We start from the raw sequence: 24,044 nt of genomic DNA, 5'->3' as shown, positions 1-24,044 counted from the left end.
TGATCTGGGGTTGATCAGTTACTCAGGTCTAGACTCAGTAACGTTATGGGGCAATAAAATGAAGTCAGCTGACCACCTGAAATCTATGGAGGGTTTCATTCCCTGATGGAGCGGACACTGTGATTCTGGAAGCATGAGGAATCATCTTTACACATGAACTGGACACCACAGTGTGTGTGTGTGTGTGTGTGTGTGTGTGTGTGTGTGTGTGTGTGTGTGTGTGTGTGTGCTGTAATCAAAGCTAAAGATGACTGATTATTATTATTATTATTATTATTATTATTATTATTATTATTTGTTTACTTTGGCCAGGCAGTGTACAGTAGATTGTTATTTTTATTCATGAATCTCAACCATAAGTTACAGTTTGAAATCAGTCTCTCTAGTCTACGTTTCTATAGTGAATGTGAGTTACAGCACGTAATAAACCCACGCTTCATGGTCATCTTTTGTGAAGTGTTTGTACTTTTGCCAATTTTTTATCATAATGTAAACATTACATTGTTGTTCACTGCCGTGTCTACACTGTAGTCTGAGTGCATTATTGTTTTAAGCTGGTACCTTTATTATTTGCAAACACAATCTTTTGGACCTGTGTCCGTTTCTATGGTACGTAGTAAACCACTTGTTGAAGCGTAACCCAAGCACACGTAAGCACTTAGATGAATGAGATAGTTAGCGCTTGTGCATGTACTCAGAAATTAATGCTTTACCTCTTCATGGTGCAGTAATAATGTAAATAGTGGGAGCTGACTGTGTCGCTCTGGATAAGAACATCTGCCAAATGCCCAAATGTAAATGTAAACAATTGTCATTGTCGCAAAGCAGCGTTACACATCAAAATAATTATTTCTGTATAAGTCTGTATGGAATGTAAGTGTGCATGAATCAAAATGGTCAGTTTGTCCCTGGTGAGCAAGCCGAGGGCGACAGTGGCAAGGAAAAACTCCCTGAGATGGTAATAGGAAGAAACCTTGAGAGGAACCAGACTCAACAGGGAACCCATCCTCATCTGGGTGAAAACGAATAGCCAGGATTGATCTACATTTATACTGTGCGTTAGGTGTGTTACTCAGTTCAGTATAACAGTTGATGTTAATTGATGTTAATATGGAGTCCAGGTAGTTATTGGAGGCTCAGGTAGACTTGTAGGAAATTCCAGTCCTGAATTATTGAACAACTTCAGCCAAGTCAAGTCCTCAGAGAAACAGCTGTCAACACCAGTCGAGGCCAGAACCGTCTTCATGGTAGAGTGAAACCATCACCAGACACCAGACGCATCCCAAAGAGACACACGGGGCATCCATGTGACGAGATCTCCAACCAGAAGCGGGGCACCAGGATGGGTCAGACAGGTCCAGAGGGACGAACTATGACATCATAGCTAAAAGGGAGGAGCCAGAAGAAAACACAGACATGAGGGGGAACTGAGATGTAAAGCAACCAATCACTTCACCATCAACAAACCTGAGTGATTAGTGAGACTGGGGAGGACAGCATCTAAATCTAAGACTAATCTATTTATAAAAATGCATATATTAAAATATTAAAATGGTTTATATATATATATATATATATATATATATATATATATATATATATATATATATATATACAAATAATCTATTTATCAAAATGTATATAAATTTATATAAATTTTATACAATTTAATTTATGAATTTTATTTATTTATAAATTAAATAAAAATGTATTTTAAATTTATTGTAAAATAAATGTATAAATTTATTTATAAATTAATTTATCTATTTTCAAATTATCTATTTATTTATAAATAGATAAAAATAAATTTTGATCTATTTATAGAAATGCTTTTACTTTTCAGTTGGAAACCCCACCAACATATTATTTTTTTGTTAAGCTTACATTAGCTCATAAATAGCTTTTTTTTTTTACTTGAAGTTAATAATTCCAGCTTCAATCCAACCATGTTTCATTCACTTGAATACATTATGTACATGAAGTCAAATAAACTGTCATGAGTAAAGTTAACATAATCTTGAGCAATATAACTAGATGGTAAAAAAATTGGTGTTTTCTGTTCATAGTTAAATTAAATATACAAGCTAAATTGAATAACGCACACATTAAAGCCAGATTTTTTTAGCAGTGAGAGTCAGTGGGTTTGCCCAGGTCACATCACAGGTACTATATTCAAAATCTTTGTTGAGTGGTAACATTCTCTCACTTATATACTTGTAGAAAGGACTCACTGTGACCCCGGAAATGACATTCACATCCAATCTGAGTCCCGCCGTCCCTGCAGTGCGGACAGCGGCGGCTTATGTTGTTCAAATAGGGCAGCGTGGTTACATCAGTGTCTGGGCCTGTCAGACATAAGTAATGGCAGGGGCTGAAAGGACAGCAAATCTCTTTCCCATGATGCATTGTGTCTTCAAGCCACCTATTTTTAAACCCAGAGAACCCAGAGCTCTTGTAGAATATATACAGTAGCTGTAATGCTGAAGAACAAGCCCACAGTCATGCAGTGGAGACAGTGTACACCAAATTACACCGTGCCATCTATTCTGGGTGGACCTACTACAGGACCTGTTAGAACCGGACCGACTGTGATAACTCAGAGCTGTTGAATGTAGAAAGTTATTACAATAGATACAGGCGATCAGGAGCTGTTCATTCAAGCATGTGATCTCGGTTCGTGGTGCACTCACATTAAAAGCTCGATTAACCCTTGTCTAATATATGGCACTATTAGTCTGACATTTCCAAGCAGAAAATTGCTTATTTATGTTGGTATCATTATGCCAAATTAATAACTCTTGTTATCACCCATTTTCTACGCTGACACAAAGTAGACGTTTGATCACGGCTACACGCTCTTGATCAGATGAAGAGGAAGAAGATTTCAGCCTCACCAAAGGACGCTGGGTTGGCACACTGGGCAGACTCTATCGGAATAATGTCAGAATAATGAGGGATGCGCAGCCATTACGTCACGATAACATCTCTCCTCGGCGCGGATAGCGGCAGAGGCTGCCTGACCAGGGGCCATTATGATTTATAAAAGTGTGCTGGCCTGACAGTTATGGAAGGAGTTCCTCCTTAAAAAAGGCATGAGGCGGAGATGGAAATTGAACAATATCAGTATGACCGATAACGAACGACAGGACCACTGACTGCACATTAATTATCCCCAGATGCTATGGTAATGGGGGCCATTTGCTATGCAAAGCATGGCCTGTCCCGAGCCACAGTCGATATTCGCTGCTGTCTCATACACATCACACTCCTCTCCTCTTTTTGCTCTGAAAAACCCAGCAGGCTGTGTGTCAGTCTTTACAACATGACTGGACATGAGCGTGTAATATATGGATATACAGCACTAACACTAAGACTCCCTGAACGTTGGCTTCTGGTCAGATTCACACAATATTATGTGATTCATCTGTATGAATGTACAAAAAAATAACTTAACCAGTAAAGAGTGGTGACTCTCCCACCCCTAAATGGGGTCTGATTTTGTCCTCGGTCTTTGCGGATGTAATAAAAAATGAAATAATCCCAATACATGATGCTGGACTTAAATCTGCTGCTTTGCTGGGAAAATATTATAAAAAAAACAATCAGTCAGAATCATCAGTACATGAGAGACACCTCTGTTTTTTGGCCAACTCTACTTGGCGCGCCTCTGGAGAGCAGCTGTTTCAGTTGGGTTTGTGTCCGCGGTTACGTCCGGGGTATTAACTGCTCTCTACATCTCTGTGACTCGGGATTTCTCTGTCTTTCCTCGGCTTCTCTTTCCCACTGACTTGATACAAAACACAGTGTGTTATTAGGGTAGACCATCTCACAAGGTAATCACCCCGTGTCTCCCTCTCCATTCTTTATCTTTCATTCAGTCTCTCTCTCTCTACCTCTGTCTGTACCAGTTCAATTCATCCTCCTCTTCAAAGGAAAATCTTCAGTAATCACTGATAGGACTGTCCGGTATTCAATATCAATTTAACAACACTAACAAAAGAAAAAGGTTTCTGGTACAAAAGGTTGTGATTCACTACAAAAGCTTAATACAGACATTGAGTTATTTATTGTGTTCACCAGTAATTAAGAAGTTTGAGTTTGTTAAAAGGAGAAATACATTTAGGTATATTTCATCTGAATAGACGGCGTATAAATCAGACATTAGGAATAATAAAATAAATACATCACAATTATATAGATTTTCTTATAGATTTATCTTTGATAATTAATTGCATAGATGTTACAAAGAATATTAAATAGTACTGTATTAAAGTCTTGAGTCACCTCTTATTTCTTCATATAAAGTTAAATTAAATTTAATTATGTGGATTAAATTTAAAAAATAAGAACAAACGTTTTACTGCGAGAGGCTGCGAAGTGACTAAAGATACAATTTAAAAGCGTGTTGTTTATGTAGCGACCTCGTTTCCCCTCTCGTCTGTTCCAACCCCTCAGCATTCAGCATCAGCAGTAACTAATCACCTCCTGATCATCTCTCATCATCTGCACTGGTTTCTCACTGGCTCAGGACTTAATGCAGATGATTTTATACTTGAACGATTCTCAGGTCACTGTGCGGCTTAACAAACACAAACACACTCCTCTAAAACTGATCAGGTAGAGGGACTGGAGCGAACGTAACGAGAGACAAAAAGTCCCTCAGGACGCCTGGAGATCTATTCCAATGTCCTCAGGACTACATTAAACACACAAGAACGTCTGGGGTCTTTGGAAGCTAAATGTTAAGTGGTTGCTATTTATTGATCAGCTGCACATTTGTAGTTATGTTTAAACGTATTTTCTCGTCCATTTACACGTTCTTGTTATTTTTCTGTGTGTGCATTCTTGTGAAGATTCCTCGAGGTCAGAGAAGAAAGAGAGTCGGTGCCCAACGCCGGGTTGCGATGGCACTGGTCATGTGACTGGCTTGTACCCTCACCATCGAAGCCTGTCTGGCTGCCCACATAAAGACAGAGTTCCTCCAGAAAGTAAGAGACACACACACACTCCTCACACACTGTCTCCTGCTTCGTAACTTGCTGGTCTTGTGCTTGGCTTGGATTTGTCCTGCTTAGCGTCATCATCATACTATATGTTTCTGTGAGCGTCTTTTAGGTGTCAAGGCCATTTTTTATAGTGGCATGGGTTTTAATTTTGCATGGATTTACATATTTATATATATATATATATATATAGTTTGTTTTCTTCCCTGCATGCTCATCTTATGAAATCTTATAGATTGTTTTTATTTTATTTTTTATGTCAATACAGTTATAACTGAAACTTAATACATCCTGTATATAATTTGTAATATAAAACTTGAATACATAAAATAGCAATGTTCAAGAGGGACTCTTTTATTTATTAAGCTGGTTCCGTTGCATTTGATTTTTTTTATTATGTCCAGTTGAATGAAGGATAATAATTATGGCTCACATCCCTGCTGTAAGGGCAGAACACAGGAAGGGTAGTGATCTTTCTCCCACTTACTGCTCTCATTCACCTTGTGCAAATCTCCCTATAAACTATCTTTTACACAATCCATTAAACCACAGAGAGGATCCCACGTTATGGTAGCAAATGACCCAGAAGGCAATCAAATGAGCTGACAGCTTTAATGACAGCCCAGAAAATTAGTTAACGTAAAAAGATTTGCCTATAAAGTGTCCAGATGTCAAGAGGTGTAATTTAAGCAAGTCTCCAAGTTCAGGACATGCCGAGTGAGGTCTGGAGTGACCTCAGACTTTACCCACATGATTTATCTTCAGATAGACCTCAGAAGTGCTTTTACTCATTACGAAAGAAAACCTCATTACTTTTTTTAGGCCCGAAACCTCATTACTAGGCCCCGACAAAACATCACGTCCAAAAGTGTTTTATTGATTAAAAATGACATATTGTAGTTTTTCAAAAGGTTGCAGTTGCTTTGAACTTGCCGTGTCCTGATTTAGATTTTTTTTCCACACAAATCTTTTTTATTATACAAAGATAACCTGAGCAAATACAAAATGCAGTTAAATAGATGTTTACGTATTTTCTCATTAAGAGAACAAACCTGTCCAAACGTATGCACCTAGCTCTAAGTAATCTAAGTAATATTCCCCCCCTCCCCCCCTTTGTTAATTCATTAATGAATCGTGGTTTTTGTAAAGCTGGGTTAAATTTCAGGTGCCACGCCCAGGCCTGATTACTGCCAGACCTACTGAATCAAGAAAGCATTTAAATAGAACGTGTCTGATAAAGTGAAGCACAACAAAAACAAACAAACAAAAAAGGCACGACAGAACAGAAACTTATCAACACGTATCAGTTTGAACTTTTTTGGCATATTAGTAAACTGTTTTCATATTATTTTATTTAATTTTTTTAAATTCAAAAAGACAAGAAATGTGGCATGTCATGTTACAGAGAAGTCCTGAGGTCTGTGCAGAAAATACTGACTGTTACAGAACAGAACTCCAGCACTGGAGACTAGGGTTAGGGTTAGGGTTAGAGTGTACACAGGGTTAGGGTTAGAGTGTACCTAGGGTTAGGGTTAGAGTGTACACAGGGTTAGGGTTAGAGTGTACACAGGGTTAGGGTTAGTGCATGTGAACACAGGGCCAACTGTACGACGAGAAGAACCAGTCAACTTGGATATGTGTATATGAGTGTGTATGTAAGTATGTACAGTATATGCATAAGTGTGTGTGTGTGTGTGTGTTTGTGTGTGTGTTATTGCACATGGTCACATACTGTATCTCCTTTTCCACAAATGTTAAGGAAGCTAAAGACTTTTCCATATTAATTGATTAATTACTTTACACTTTTATTAATATTATAACAATCATCATGCAGTCTTTATGCTACTGTCGTAAACACACACCATATCTTTACACATCTATATTTTTATACCTATACGAATACCTAACACTTTTGTTTGTACAGTCTCTAAATCCTTCTAATTCATCAGCACCGTGGTGGAAAGCAGTAAAAACACTCCTTATGCATAATTATCGAAGGTTAAACACATGAAACGTGTTGCATATTTTCCACTAAGAGTATATTTACAATAAGATCATAATGTAATTGAAAAAGTAAATAATTGATTTTCCTGAGTGTGGGGATTTCAGTAACACACCGGAGAAGAGCGACTTAATTTTCCCGTTATTTGCCAGATATTTCTCCCGGAACGTCTCTGTGCATCATGAACCTCATGAATCGCAGACAGAATAAAGAGACAGCATTAATAATGCATTGTCCACTCTTAGAGATGAATGCGTTATAATATGTCAGTGCTTCACTGTTTGTGTGAAAGTGTGTGAGAGTGTCAGAAAAACACACCGCAGGCTGCAGCACTGGCGGGACACTGCGCTCTTCGGGCAGGTTATTGAGCGCACGTTGATAGAGGAGAGCATCTCTACAGCTGCTCCATTGCACATAATGCATTTTTTAGCAGCGACCTGTCGATAGCTCGACATGCTCACAACAGGTCACCTTTCAGTCTGCTGGATACACCACGGGGCTGGCAAAGAGCACACAACAATTTATTAAGAGCCCCAACAAAAGTGTGTGTGTGTGTGTGTGTGTGTGTGTGTGTGTGTGTGTGTGTGTGTGTGTGTGTGTGTGTGAGGGGAGAGAGAGAGAGAAAGGATGTGAGGAGATTTCAAAACCAGCTAACCCTTTACCTAGACATTAACTAGACCTGATATAAAAGCTGTTTTATTCAGATGTCATAACTACTATTTTGTGATAGTGAGAGTTTTATATTTGAAACTCTTATTTAATAAAAGTATCACAAGTAAGTCAATAAATACATTTTTTTGCTGAGTAATTGCTGTATTTTAATGTTTAAAAAATGTTAATGTTAAAAAAAATATTAAAATAATTTTTATTCTTTAATAGAGTTTCTTTTGAATAACAGGCATATGTGTCATTTATTTGTAAAAAATTATACATACTGTAGCATCATGTTGTTATAGCAGTAATGCAGTATAATCTATATATTAAAATAAAATACACCAAACTGAAAGCCCACTACAAATAGGCCTAACTTTATTGTAATGATGTCATAATTGTCATGAATGGGGTGTTGTGGCAAGGTGTTGAACGCCGTGGGCGGAAGGAGCAGGCATAGAGGCAGAGGGGTGGTGTTAACCAAAAAAAAGAGTCTTTAATAAAGGTTAAACAAAGTATAAATAAAGATACAAACAAAGGAACAAACAAACTTAAACCATACTTAACTTTGTGCTAACAGGGGCTCTCTGGCAAGACACAGACAGGGGAATAAACACACGTCCTGTGACGAGACACAGGCAGGAGGAAACACAAAACACGTCCTGTGACGAGACACAGGCAGGAGGAAACACAAAACACGTCCTGTGACGAGACACAGGCAGGAGGAAACACAAAACACGTCCTGTGGCGAGACACAGGCAGGGGACAAACGTAACAAGACACAAAACACGTCCTGTGACGAGACACAGGCAGGAGGAAACACAAAACACGTCCTGTGGCGAGACACAGGCAGGGGACAAACGTAACAAGACACAAAACACGTCCTGTGGTGAGACACAGGCAGGGGACAAACGTAACAAGACACAAACGAGGCGTGGAGCTGAAACTGGACATTGGAGAGGACGGGAGATACTAGAGAGGACGGGAGACACTAGAGAGGACGGGAGACACTAGAGAGGACGGGAGACACGTAAAGACGAGACGAGAGACCAAGAGAGGGACAGGACAAGGGCTAAAGACATGGCAATCAGCTAGGCATGGCTTCTAGCTAAACATGGCTAAGCATTGCTTAACCATGGCAGTTAGCTACACATACACCTAGCTAAGCATGTCTTCAGCCCCAACATGCACTAAGCTATACTTACCTAATAGCTTAAACACACTAGGGAATAGGGGCACAGAAACACAGACAAAGACTACCCAGTGGCTAGGCGAGGCAGCCCTCCAAGGCTAAGCGAGGCAGCACTCACAAGCTAGTCGTTACTCCAAAGCCGGAGGGACCGCACTCTAAACCTAGGCACACTGGGACGCTAGGGGGAGAGGAAACACAGACAAGGGATACCCAGTGGCTAGGCTAGGGGACCCTCAAAGGCTAGGCTAGGGGACCATCAAAGGCTAGGCTAGGGGACCATCATAGGCTAAGCTAGGGGACCATCAAAGGCTAGGCTAGGGGACCATCATAGGCTAGGCTAGGGGACCATCATAGGCTAGGCTAGGGGACCAGCAAAGGCTAAGCTAGGGGACCAGCAAAGGCTAGGCTCAGGACACATCAAAGGCTAGGCTGAGGACACATCAAAGGCTAGGCTCAGGACACATCAAAGGCTAGGCTGAGGACACATCAAAGGCTAGGCTGAGGACACATCAAAGGCTAGGCTAGGGGACACCTAAAGGCTAGGCTCACTGGGCAACTCGGGGGAGAGGAAACACAGGATAGCTAGAGAAACAGAGGGGCTATGGCTAGAAGCATGCTAGTACTGTCACTGTACTATAAACTCAACATAGCATTTAGCTAATCATGCTCCTAGCCACACATACACCTAACTGCTTACCTGCTCTAGCTAACCACAAGAACACAGGAGGACAGGACTGAATCAGCTCCACTAACACAGACACACAAAACATACACAGAGACATTGCCAATAAGAGAGCCCAAGTCAACACAACTAAAATCAAAGTACAAATTAAACAAATAAAAACAAACCAAAATGCCCACATAACAGACAGTGGTATTCCCAAAAATGCTCGACCCAGTTTCCCAGTCTAAACAGCTATTTATAGATTAATTGATGGCTACCTCGGTTCAGGTGTGCACTGCATCACCTGACCGAGGTGCCTGCTGGGAAACTGAGTCGGCCAACAAAAACTACAAAATAAAAACAGTGACCTCTAGTGGAGGACCCTTACAGTACCCCCCCCCTTAAACCGCTCCTCCGGAGCGCTATTGGTGGTCCCAAGGCACTTCCCTGGTGTCCCTTCACCCGACCCCGACGGGCTAGTTCCCGTAGTCAACTGTGTGGCGGAGGCAGCACCGGATCGCTGTTGTGGGCCGGGCGGAGGGGGCAGCACTGTATTGCTCTGAGAAGTAGAGCCCCTGAAGACAGTGCTGTGTTGTCCCCCAATCCGGGCGGCCGATGCAGTACTGGCTTTTCCTCCGCCGTGCCGCGGTGGGTGCCCGACATCGAAGCCGGGTGCTGGACGCTGTGCTGGGGTGTCGCTCCGAAGGCGGTAAGCCTTGAATAAGGGCTACTGGACGAAGGTGGGGGGCCTCCACCTGAGGCCTGCTGGTGTTGCTGGGACCTCCTCGAGGCGCTCGGCGGCTGCTGCTGCTGGGACCTCCTCGAGGCGCTCGGCGGCTGCTGCTGCTGCTGCTGGGACCTCCTCGAGGCGCTCGGCGGGTGCTGCTGCTGCTGCTGGGACCTCCTCGAGAGGCGCGAAGGGTGCTGCTGCTGCAGCGGTGGCCTCCCCGTGAGGCGCGAAGGGTGCTGCAGCGGTGGCCTCCCCGTGAGGCGCGAAGGGTGCTGCAGCGGTGGCCTCCCCGTGAGGCGCGAAGGGTGCTGCAGCGGTGGCCTCCCCGTGAGGCGCGAAGGGTGCTGCAGCGGTGGCCTCCCCGTGAGGCGCGAAGGGTGCTGCAGCGGTGGCCTCCCCGTGAGGCGCGAAGGGTGCTGCAGCGGTGGCCTCCCCGTGAGGCGCGAAGGGTGCTGCAGCGGTGGCCTCCCCGTGAGGCGCGAAGGGTGCTGCAGCGGTGGCCTCCCCGTGAGGCGCGAAGGGTGCTGCAGCGGTGGCCTCCCCGTGAGGCGCGAAGGGTGCTGCAGCTGTGGCCTCCACGCGAGGCTGCCGCTTTAAAGTCCCAGCCCCCTCTGCTATGCCTTGGTTGGGTCGAGCATTTTGTCACGAATGGGGTGTTGTGGCAAGGTGTTGAACGCCGTGGGCGGAAGGAGCAGGCATAGAGGCAGAGGGGTGGTGTTAACCAAAAAAAAGAGTCTTTAATAAAGGTTAAACAAAGTATAAATAAAGATACAAACAAAGGAACAAACAAACTTAAACCATACTTAACTTTGTGCTAACAGGGGCTCTCTGGCAAGACACAGACAGGGGAATAAACACACGTCCTGTGACGAGACACAGGCAGGAGGAAACACAAAACACGTCCTGTGACGAGACACAGGCAGGAGGAAACACAAAACACGTCCTGTGACGAGACACAGGCAGGAGGAAACACAAAACACGTCCTGTGGCGAGACACAGGCAGGGGACAAACGTAACAAGACACAAAACACGTCCTGTGACGAGACACAGGCAGGAGGAAACACAAAACACGTCCTGTGGCGAGACACAGGCAGGGGACAAACGTAACAAGACACAAAACACGTCCTGTGGCGAGACACAGGCAGGGGACAAACGTAACAAGACACAAACGAGGCGTGGAGCTGAAACTGGACATTGGAGAGGACGGGAGATACTAGAGAGGACGGGAGACACTAGAGAGGACGGGAGACACTAGAGAGGACGGGAGACACGTAAAGACGAGACGAGAGACCAAGAGAGGGACAGGACAAGGGCTAAAGACATGGCAATCAGCTAGGCATGGCTTCTAGCTAAACATGGCTAAGCATTGCTTAACCATGGCAGTTAGCTACACATACACCTAGCTAAGCATGTCTTCAGCCCCAACATGCACTAAGCTATACTTACCTAATAGCTTAAACACACTAGGGAATAGGGGCACAGAAACACAGACAAAGACTACCCAGTGGCTAGGCGAGGCAGCCCTCCAAGGCTAAGCGAGGCAGCACTCACAAGCTAGTCGTTACTCCAAAGCCGGAGGGACCGCACTCTAAACCTAGGCACACTGGGACGCTAGGGGGAGAGGAAACACAGACAAGGGATACCCAGTGGCTAGGCTAGGGGACCCTCAAAGGCTAGGCTAGGGGACCATCAAAGGCTAGGCTAGGGGACCATCATAGGCTAGGCTAGGGGACCATCAAAGGCTAGGCTAGGGGACCATCATAGGCTAGGCTAGGGGACCAGCAAAGGCTAAGCTAGGGGACCAGCAAAGGCTAGGCTCAGGACACATCAAAGGCTAGGCTGAGGACACATCAAAGGCTAGGCTCAGGACACATCAAAGGCTAGGCTGAGGACACATCAAAGGCTAGGCTGAGGACACATCAAAGGCTAGGCTAGGGGACACCTAAAGGCTAGGCTCACTGGGCAACTCGGGGGAGAGGAAACACAGGATAGCTAGAGAAACAGAGGGGCTATGGCTAGAAGCATGCTAGTACTGTCACTGTACTATAAACTCAACATAGCATTTAGCTAATCATGCTCCTAGCCACACATACACCTAACTGCTTACCTGCTCTAGCTAACCACAAGAACACAGGAGGACAGGACTGAATCAGCTCCACTAACACAGACACACAAAACATACACAGAGACATTGCCAATAAGAGAGCCCAAGTCAACACAACTAAAATCAAAGTACAAATTAAACAAATAAAAACAAACCAAAATGCCCACATAACAGACAGTGGTATTCCCAAAAATGCTCGACCCAGTTTCCCAGTCTAAACAGCTATTTATAGATTAATTGATGGCTACCTCGGTTCAGGTGTGCACTGCATCACCTGACCGAGGTGCCTGCTGGGAAACTGAGTCGGCCAACAAAAACTACAAAATAAAAACAGTGACCTCTAGTGGAGGACCCTTACAATAATGTTGGCATGAACATAAATGAAATGTTAAGAAATAAACCTCACCTAATGTTGATGTCCATCCTGAAACACAATAAATAAGATATATTAAATGATATATGATGTACAGTACTTAGAGATGCGTGCTTGTTGGTCGATGCTGTAGTTTCCTATTTCTCTAAGAAGTTACTATACGGGGACATTACTAGTGCATTTACAAAGTTTAAAGTTTAATAATCAGGAGTCCCATCATGCATGAGGTATAAAGAGCAAGTTTCCATCTTAGAAGTTTATCTAAAAACAGAATGAACAAAAACTTCACCATTTTCTAGCAACATTTAATGACATATTAATGGATGAAGCTCTGGAACCGTAAATCTCACCGTCCCCTCTTTTAATAAGCTTTTAAACAGAATTGTAGTTCATGCAGCAAATTGTTAACTATTGCAAATAAATTAACATAGTTATAAAAAGTTTAAAATAAAAGTAATCTACACTGAAAAGTAAACCTTACACACCGTTAAAGTTCACAAGTTAATAATAAAGATAAATATGCAGGGCGTTGAGGATGGATTTGACTTTAACTGCTGAAACTTACATTTCTGTGCAAAAGTCTTAGGTGTCCTGTGTTATTTTTTCATAATGTAATATATATATATATATTCTGTTGTTGTTGTTATTTCATGACATCTCTGCTAAGTTAGTGCATTTTACACATCAGTTTATTAGCGCGAAACTGAATGTTACCGAAAACATTTGTAAGTTAGTAAGAAAAGCTGCATATGACCATTTTCAGACAAAAAATAAAATAAAAGCTGTCGGGTTTTCATGCAAAAGTCAGTCCTCAGAAGAACTGCAGCTGGTTCTATAGGATGTACTGCAAAACTTAGTAACTACTATATAACTTAGATACTACTTAGTAACTTAGTTACATAAAATTAGATGTTTGTAATAACACACTATAAAGGAAAGTAATCATTATTTAATGTATATAAACAATAAAAATACATTGCAAAATACATGGTCCAGTATGTGTAACTCTGTAATTATAGTGTAATGTCACTGTTATAGTTAATCATTAGAAAAATGTCTAAGCTGAAATATTAAACCGGCAAAGAACCACACACACACACACACACACATATATCGAGTAAAGTGTTTATAGATAGTCATGCAATTATAAGTTTAATCTCCTTATTAAATACCATGTGTGGAAAATATTTTATGGTTTATTGATCAACATATTTGTTGTCTAATAAATAAATGTAGCATCAGATATATAAATAAAACTTTAGAAACCTGATTTGTTTTTACTTAGAATTCATCATTTTGTCCTTGAGCAATCTAAATTACATTCACACAACATTCCTCCAATCCTTAAGTGCATTTATCATCAGAGGCACTACATTATAGTCTTTATTCAAGACTATAAAAATGCAGCACAGTGTTTGAGAGTCTGTCCATCTCTAGGTAGCAGCCTTGGTCCAATTAAACATAGTGCGGAGTAATTAATGTGTCAGAGCTGGAGGAGAGGATGAGGGTGAGAGTTTAAGGAGGTGATGATGAAGACAGTGAAGACACACAAAGAGAGAGAGAGAGAGAGAGAGAGAGAGTGAGAGAGAGAGAGAGAGAGAGAGAGTCAAAGCCCCTGCGTCTTCTTCTTTCCTCTCCTCTACTTCCTAAAGATCATTAATCTAATTGGCGCCAGTGGGGATTTCAAATCATCATGGACAGTATTTTTTTTAATGGTGAGAGTTACTGAAGATAAATACTGGAAAAAGAAAAACATCAAATATGAAGAAGAAAATTCTGTTTATCCTTTGATTTTTCATTTATATTATTGGGATTTATCATATTAATAAGCTTTCTATCAAACATCATCATCATATATCATAAATGTATATATATATATATATTCTATGTAAAATCTACTGTATATATTGTAATACAGTGCAGAAGTCTGGACCAAAGGCAAAAATATAAAAGTATATTAAAGTATAAATAATAGAAAATGCTCAAATTGACAACTTCTAACGTTGTAGCTCTTGTGCATTCACTGAATACAAGAATCTGGAACATTACTTAATCTCAAATTCAAATTATTTTTCTAATTTCATTAGTCACATACACACTCATACACAATACGATATGCAGTGAAAGGCTTATACGACCGCCTGTGACCTTAAAATCAGGGTCATCAATAAGAAATAAATTATAGAATAGAATAAGAATAAAATATAAAAAATAAAAAATGCATAGGATATATAAATCTGAAAAGTCAGAACTGATGTAGTTCCACACACAGATGTTTTTCTCCTTAGTGCCGAGACTGCGAAAGACTCCTGAATGCAGATGACATCATAGTAAAAGGTTGAGGTAGTGGTGGGTCCGTACCTCAGGTTCTATTCAGTCCTTCTTGGGTCCAAAATAATATGACAAGTTACTGTATATATTACAGTATATTAAAATGATGAAACTCACTACAAATATTACAACACATTATTTTAGTAATCTAACAATGAGACATTTATTTAAAGATTAATTACAAGAGCACATTCAGACACATTATTGTAGCCTGAAAATGTTTAAATGTCAAAAATGATAAAGTCATGTTTCCAAATGTCATCACAGAGTGCCTCCAACAATGAAAAGGACAACATATGTGACCTTGAAGAGACAGGACGTTGTCTCAGGTTCTACTTACGTGTGTCATTCGTAGAAACACTCAGTAATATTTTAAACGTTCAAAGGTTTAATAATTATTCTTAATTTTATAGCCACTTTATTATTATTATTATTATTATTATTTTTTTTTTTTTTTTTTTTTTTTTATTATTGTTGTTGTTGTTGTTGTTATTATTAGTATAGTTATTATTAAGGGTTGGTTCTGTGCCATACATGGCATTATAATGAATAGTGTTAGTTATCAGTTAATTATATCTATAACATTATAAGAGCTGTATTGAACATTTTTGGAGTAAGCCAGTGATTATCACTATATAAGGATAGTAGTTATAATATTTAATGAATATGCAGTGGAATTATTACCAAAAATATATGGACATTTTTTACACATACCGTGTTTATGCTAAGATCATGTGACTCCTCAGGACAGGGATTTAAGTTGTTCTTTTTTGCACCACTTTATATTGGTTTATTATATTTATATATTTTTTTACAGTCAAATGTTGAATAAAGATTGTTTTCGGGTCTCCATCAGTCTGTTCATAAATCCTGTATATTCATTTTCCAATCATGTATTTTTGCTGTTTTTGCTGTCTGTATAAAGGCATGGTGAATATATATGTGTGTGTGTGTGTGTGTGTGTGTGTGTGTGTGTGTGTGTGTGTGTCATCTTGCATGCAGTTTAATGTTGTTACTTCACAATAATCTAGAGGACTAACGAACTCTGCTGCCTCCTAACTTGCCCTGTCTTCCACTCCTTTTCTTCTCTGCCATCAAGTTCTTGCAATGTATGAAAATGTTCTTAAGTGTCCTACACCTGGCTGCACAGGGCGTGGCCATGTCAATAGCAACAGGAACTCACATCGAAGGTAAGACCTCGGCTGGCGCAGGAACTCAGTTCTGTTTCACATGACTGTCTGGTGAATGAATTTATTTATTTATTATTATGTTTGTTTTATTATTTATTTATTATTTTCTGTAATGAGAGATATCCTTTTTCGGTTAATGTTGCAGTTTTAGTTGCAGTCATCAGTGTTCTTCTATGTTTGTTTGTCTATTTAAATATTATTTAATTGACTTTTTATTTATTTTGATTAATGTCTTAATAATGTCATGCACAATGTGATATCCGTCCCACAATGTCTTTATCAGAACTAAGTAATAGGTTGTTTCACTATTAAATGTTAAGAAGATTAAGATTGTGTTATTATTTGTTTTTTATTAATATATTTTTATAAAAAAGAAAAAGAACATTGCTTGTTAAGAGTCCACGGCTTTAAACATGGTTACGTGTTTCCTATGAGTATATAAAATATTAAATTAAATATTAGATGTACATTAGATGTAATGTCTGGATTTGTGCGGGTGTGTGTTACTTCCTCAGAGTAGTATATAGTATTTGTTCATTATTAGTATTTGAGTCATTATTTCAGGGACTTTTGCAGTTTAATTGTCTGACCAAAACATTCTAATAACATTTACTGTTAACTAGATGTTTTATGTTTATTCACTGTATAAAAGCATCACATTTACATTAATAATAATAATCAGTAAACATACATATTAGTGAAGTTCAGCAGATCTTGACAAACATGACAAGAGTAAAGCAATAATACTTTATACTTTATACATCACTGTATGTTTCAAGTAATTCACTAATGATGTAAAATCGAATAAAGTCCATTATATTCGTCTATTTAGTGGATGATTTGATCCACAGTGACAGGATTGAGCCGAGCAGTTGAAGGTTAAGGGTCGTGCTCAGGGACTCAACCATTTCTGGGATGTGAACCCCTTCGAACCCTCGACCACCGAGCCACTATTATCCTCGACAAGCTCGCGCTGACTCGGCCACCTCTGCTCTTGTACAAAATCGCACTAGAAGATGAATTTCAGGGGTTTATTCAAAAAATATCAACATGGTTTTGTGCTTGTCTAAAATAGCTGCTAAAGTGAAAAGAACAAAAACTATCCACTAATTACTAAAATGCTAAATACCACTTATTTTTACTTATTTCACTTTAACCCAGTGCACTGATGTACAGTAAAACTTTTATAGTGTTGTGAGTTTTTGTGCACATAAAAAGCTAAAGAATGTCCAGAATATATTTGATTTTTTCCACAACCTTGCATATACACCAATACTTAACCCTTAGAAAAAGATTAAGCATGTGTCTGTAGCTGTGACTGGGATGATAAATGCCGCGCTTGTTGCAGTCTTCCTCTGTAATGCGTGTAATTCTATTCTGGGTGCTGCTGCAGTGGAGGTGTGACGGTCAGCAGCTGGTGTGGGATGGTAGGCCTGGCACCAGCCATTAGCACGTCTATGACACCCGAACAGGAGCGCCAGCTGTGCATCTCTCTCTCTCGCTCGCTCTCTCTCTCACACACACACACACACACACACACACACACACACACTCTCAGAGCCACTCTGAGGAACGCACCTGCTGTAGAAGAAAAGACCTAACACACAAATTCACACACTTTTAACTCTTACATCTGTACTCACCAGCATGGAAACGTGTGTACTCAGGCCCCAGAGCAAATTACCGGTTTGTCTCGTGTCATTTGCACGGAGACAGACCTACACACACCTTTGCTGTTACTTTGTTCCTTCTGCCTGCCGTGAGAAAACTCTTCACTGAGTTGCTTTAACACTCTTAACGGATCACAAAAAGAGGAAATAGTGACTCTAAATGCATTCTCATGGGAAGTCACAGTCTGGCGTCTGAAAAGCGAGTCTGAAATCCACATGTTTTAACTCTGGTGTGGATTTGTTTTGCTTGGAAATGTGGAGTTAAGCGTTTAGTACAGACCTCATGAAGCTGAAGCTGTTGTTGTCTGCCTGATTATTTTTTTTTGTGTGTTATTTAATGTTTTCTTAAATATCTGCAATCAATGTGCAATCAATATATACAGAGAGGGGCATCATGTGCTGCTTTTCATCATTATTATATTTTTTTCACTTTGTGTTGTCTTGACACAGTCTCTCGGGATGTCCGATAGCAGCTGCTGAGAAACTGGCCAAAGCTCATGAGAAACATCAAGCCTGCAACGGAACCAAATCCAGCCAGGGATCGGACCGAGTTCTAAGGTAGGGGTTAATATCACAGCCCATGGGTTACACGACATTGTTAGGGGATCATCGGTGGTCCTGCCTGTTCTTTCCTGATGTCTCACTTCTGATTGCAGAATGTCTACATTATTATTTCGTTTACCAGCGTCCACTCATGTGGTGTTCACATCCCAAACTAAACCCAACCTGAGTTATGATGTTCATGACTTTGCACTGTGTGTGTTTCATTCATTTATTCTTTGCTTCATGATTTATTTTATGATTTACTGTTTAAAGCAGAAACTGCTTTTAATATTTTTCAGACATGTTTTGTAAAAACAAATGAATCCAATGTGAGTTCATGCTAACACAACATGACTGGAATTTTTTTTTAAATAAATTTTCATGTGCCCTGATTTCCATAATTGTTGTTTCAGCATTAAATAACATTACTCGAGCTCTTCTACTACAGCTTCTGATGAATCATAAAGGGACCCAAAGTCCCAATTCTCTTTAATGCTTTCTTCAAGACTTCAGTGGAGCTTGAACAACAGATAAAAGACTTTGGACTTGATTTAGGCGTTCGGTTGAGAGTCTGACTCGAACTTCAGAGTAAAAGCCTGGCAGAGGCCCAAGACCAGTTTATTCCAAAAATATTAGTGCTGTTAAAATGTTTCTGAAAATAGCCTCAAACTGCATTTGCAAATTAAATCCCCGGTTATGGGACGAAATATACAGCAGCCGGATGTTAAAAAATATTGAATTAATCACCAAATGCCACATGTGTCACTTCATAGTTTTGAAATCTCCAGTATAGTTCTAGAATGTAGGAAAATAAATCCAAACTTTTGACTGTAACACACAGTGTGTGCCCGAATTTTAGGAAAAGAATAATTGAATATGTTTTTCCTACACAATTTTCCTATAAATACTTCATGTGGAGGATGTAAAAAGATGATATAATCTAAAACAACACCTGCCAAAAACAAACAGCAAATAAGAGACAGTACAAGTCAGTTGTCATGTCTATTCTTTATCAGTATAGCGTTGTGTTCAGCTTAGTCAGGACAAGAAACTATTACTCTCATATTTAATGGTTAATACTCACTTTTTAAAGAAATCAGATGTTTATTACTAAATCTGGTTAATTATTTATGCGATGATATGATTTCCATCAGATCCTGTTGAAGCTCCTCTGTCACTTGCTCTTTTAGGCCCATGTGCTTTGTAAAGCAGCTGGAGATCCCACAGTACGGCTTTAAGAACAACGTCCCCACCACCACCCCGCGCTCCAACCTGGCCAAAGAGCTGGAGAAATATTCCAAGACCAGCTTCGACTACAACAGCTACGACAGCCAGAATGTCTACGGCAAACGTGCCATCGCTCCAAAAGTCCAGGGCCGTGACACATCACCCAAGGGATACGACGGTAAGACCCGCAGAACCACGTTTGAGCTTTCTATTAAACACATCGTCTGATGAGGCTCGTGAGCAGGAGAATGAACATCGTATTTCTGGCTCCATATAATTTTAGAGTGAGGCTTCCTTTTAGTGAATATGAATTCAGTGAATAGCAAAAGAACCGTTGCTACAATGACGCTATTTTATGAGTGTTCTCTGCATCTTCTCCGGGCTTTGACCAGGGGAATGGAAATGTATGGAAATTATATAGTAGTGAATGCATAATGAATGACTGGGTAGAGGCGAGTCAAGGTCTAGTCTCTGGGCCACTGCTAATTGCAATTCTGTGTGAATAGCAGCCAGTTCCCTGGCTGAACTTTAATGACGGAGAAATAAGTGGGCATATAGAGAGAGACAGACACAGAGAGAGAGAGAGACAGACAGACAGAGAGACAGACAGAGAGAGAGAGAGAGAAATGGCAGCAGGGAACTCAGTTGGAGATGCCACTTTGATGCCCGGCTGGTGGCTCATTGTAACTTGTGTCAGATGGCAAAAGCACAACTTTCTCACCTGAAGCTCAAGGATGCAGCTCTGCACAAACACTCCAGCCGCACTGCTTTTACTCACCTACAGCTCACATTAGAACATTAGATACTCAGTTATCTATTAGAAATTAATTCACTAGAGTCTTCACAATAACACTTGATGTAAGGATGGAATTCACCAGGTGACCTGAAACTGACACAAATCCTTTGTGACATAAATCTACATCAACCTTTTTAATAAATTGCAAAGAGCAAATTTGATATATTGATATATTAATATAAGCACAACTTTACAGTGTAATACTTCCTTTATAGTTCCCTGATCTGTGCATTTGTCAAGAAATTTAGTATACTTTCTAAATGCATAGTAAATGACGGAGACTCATTGCACAATAATAAACTAGTTATACATGTCATATACAAAGTTGTAGGTGTAATATAGACAGATAGACAGATAGATAGATAGATAGATAGATAGATAGATAGATAGATAGATAGATAGATAGATAGATAGATCGCAGAACTACATAAGATGTTTATACCAATTAGCCTTTACATTATATTAAAATCAGTCACATGTAAAGTGAATACCTTTAATTTAGAACAGTAAAATGCCACGTGACGGGGGGAGGGGGGGGTGCGCGTATACAGTATAGGGCACGTGTGAACAGTCAGTTCTTGAAGTTTATGCGTTAGAGTCACAGATATGAGATTACTTTGGCTAGATGACTGGGTCAGAGCGTCTCCAAAATGGCAGGTTCTGCAGGGTGTTCGTGGTCGGCAGTTGTTAGTAAAAGTGATGATCCAAGGAAGGACAACCATCATCCAGCAGCAGAGCACCAACATGAGGATCAGACCTGGATCATGGAGCAATGGAAGCAGGTGGTGAGGTTTAATGAATTGTTTTCTTTTAAATTATTTGTAAAGCAGTGTGTGTGTGTGTGTGTGTGTGTGTGTGTGTGTGTGTGTGTGTGTGTTGCTTACTTTGGGCTAAGAGATGACACCAGAATGCACCATGAGAGAAAGCGAAGCTGCAAAGGGAGTGTGATGCTCTGACATTCTGAGTTCTGAAGTTCTGACATTCATGTGAATGTTACTTTGGCACGAAGCACTAACCTAAAAGTTATTGCAAACCAAGTGCACACCTTCACAGTAAGAGAATCCCTAAAGGCAGTAGTGGGATAATCCACCCTGTCTCAGTGCTAAAAAAGTGTTTATGATTTGAAGAGTTTAAGGCGTCGGCTTGACTGTTAAATTCCCCAGATCTCAACGCTGTGGGATGTGCACAGAGGACACACCCTTCAACCTGCAGGACTTAAAGTGTCTGCTGTTAATGTCTTCAAGTCAGACACCAGAGCACACCTTCAGGGGTCTTGTGGAGACCACGCCTTCACGCTCAGAGCCAGCATCTAATAATAGTTGAGTGGGGGCACAAAGGGTTAAGACTCTTCGTTACTGATCAGAAGGTTGGTGGTTTGACCCCCATCAGAAAATGTGTCCTCATAGGAGGACAGTTAGGATTCCCGAGTCTACATTGTGTGCGTGGCCACTGTACGTCTACTTCCTCCTAATAAAGTGATTTGAAGTAATTAACTGGATGATGAAGTAATATCTTGTCATATTATGTTTATTTAATAATTGTGTTTCCTGTTATATGTTTATTTTTTGTTTGTATTTCATTGCATTTGCCTTGCTAATAGATTTTTATTTAATTTCTTTAATATATAAAATTTTTCTTGAATATACTACATTCAGTCCATGTCCATTATAAAGAAAAAATATTAACTATATTATCTTCCTTCCATCATGAAAGCCATTCTGCCTAACGGTCGACTTAAACAGCTGTGTAACCCAAATCCAAATACAGAATAAAAAATAAATAAAATAAAATTCCCAGTGTAAGTGTAAACTGTTGCTGATGCTATAGAGCAGGTCTACATATCAATAAGGTCTATAGTGCACACTGTGTGTCATGATGAAAAGAGGGAGTGCTCGGCAAAATGCAGGAGGCTGAACAACAGCAGGACTGAGATAAGAGCTGCCGTTTTATGAACTGGGATTTGAAGGACGTGATGGTGGAGATGTTATGGAGGCTCTGTGGGTGGGTTCAATAAAATTGAATGACCTGCCCCCTTCAGAGAGGAATCGATACTTCAGAACAAGTAAACCTTTACTACGTGATCCAGGAGTACCATGTGTGCAATGAAGATGGAGTAGCTCAGCCTGTATGGCAAGACAAGGTAACGTAGGGTTTTAAAGGTTAGAAGCATTATTTTATGCAGAATTAAAGTTGTAACTAATGACCGGTGGAGGTGGTAATAAATGTGGGTGATATTGTAGGCATTTTGTATAATGTGAAGAAATACTCTAGCTTTTGCATGTATTGCAGTTTGTGGTGTTAAATCTGATAGTTATGATGTCGTCTCTTGATTATTGGTGCAAAAATATGCACAGCAGGAATGAGCTTACCCGGTGCCGTAATAAGTTATAATTGCTAAATACTTTCAGAAATAGTTGAAGGGCGAGCAATCGTACCTGAGCATCGTCTGAAGCAGTTGTGCCGAGTGTGAAAGCTAACAGCAAATGCTAACAAAAGCCCCTTTATAATAGCCTGATGAAGTTAAACAATTTTATTACCAAATAATGTCATCGTAATCAATTAGGCAAATCTTACCATGATGTAATACATATATACTGTATTACATCATCCACACACACAAAGCTTCACCCATAGCATACATACATACTGTACATTATTACACTTTGTTATATACTTTGAGTGGAAGCTATGAACTGGGTTTGGAGATAGATCCATTATCCTTTAGGGCGCCGCAATGCATGATGGTCAGAGAATGAAGTCTAGACAAAAGAACTAATATGGGCTTCAACATGAGTTAAACCCCAGGATTAACCATCACCGCTTCGAGAACATCAAAACTCCTGAACACAAATTTACTAAACACATTTAAACCCAGCCAGCGGAATATTACTTTTGTTTAGTTAAAATTTAAATTAAAGCACATGTGACATGTGGGGGAAAATAACATATTAGTGTTGGAATTATACTGAAAGATCAAGGGGTTCCTAATAATGTGGTTTGTTTAGTAAACAAAAACTATCTGTACTGAGCAATGAACAAAACTCCTGTATTTAAGTCTATATGTTTTGTGTTTGTTTGTTTGATTGTTTGTTTGTTTTGTGCTTGTATGATGCTTTCAGTGGCATTTCTCAAAATCTCTTCCCCAGACTTTAACAGTGATTACTTTTTCATTAAATTCATTATACAGATCTTTTTCTCATTTAAAGAATGCATTGGCGTATTCTCTTTAGACTGTCTTAGCTGGACGCAGTGTGTACCGTCTCTTTTTCTGTGTGTCTCCTCAGCTAAGCGATACTGTAAGAACTCCAGCTCGGCCAGCAGCACCAGCAGTAGCTACACTCCCAGTAGCAGCAGCAGCCTGAGCTGTGGAGGAGCAGCAGGAGGAGGAGGAGGAGGAGGAGGAGGAGGAAGCAGCGCAAGCAGCACCTGCAGCAAAAGCAGTTTTGACTACACGCATGACATGGAGGCTGCACACATGGCGGCTACAGCCATCCTCAACCTGTCGACACGCTGCAGAGAGATGCCTCAGAGCCTGAGCGGCAAACCACAGGAGCTCTGCACACGGGTA

General features: G+C 40.3%; 1 protein-coding gene across 6 annotated transcripts in view; it reads left to right on the top strand.

The window, feature by feature from the left end:
* The window catches only part of myt1lb (myelin transcription factor 1-like, b), a 117,137-nt gene that overhangs the window by 69,580 nt on the left and 23,513 nt on the right, over window positions 1-24,044 (top strand). For all 6 annotated transcript variants that reach the window (XM_053510093.1, XM_053510095.1, XM_053510094.1 and 3 more), the window contains 5 exons: window positions 4,854-4,988; window positions 16,150-16,240; window positions 18,361-18,468; window positions 19,644-19,858; window positions 23,761-24,041. In XM_053510093.1, coding sequence (XP_053366068.1) covers window positions 4,854-4,988; window positions 16,150-16,240; window positions 18,361-18,468; window positions 19,644-19,858; window positions 23,761-24,041 — 830 coding nt within the window. The remainder of the gene's footprint in view (window positions 1-4,853; window positions 4,989-16,149; window positions 16,241-18,360; window positions 18,469-19,643; window positions 19,859-23,760; window positions 24,042-24,044) is intronic.

This window comes from Clarias gariepinus, chromosome 13 (genome assembly GCF_024256425.1).
Source record: "Clarias gariepinus isolate MV-2021 ecotype Netherlands chromosome 13, CGAR_prim_01v2, whole genome shotgun sequence".
NCBI classification, from domain to species: Eukaryota; Metazoa; Chordata; class Actinopteri; order Siluriformes; family Clariidae; genus Clarias; species Clarias gariepinus.
This window is presented reverse-complemented; position numbering and strand designations above follow the sequence as displayed.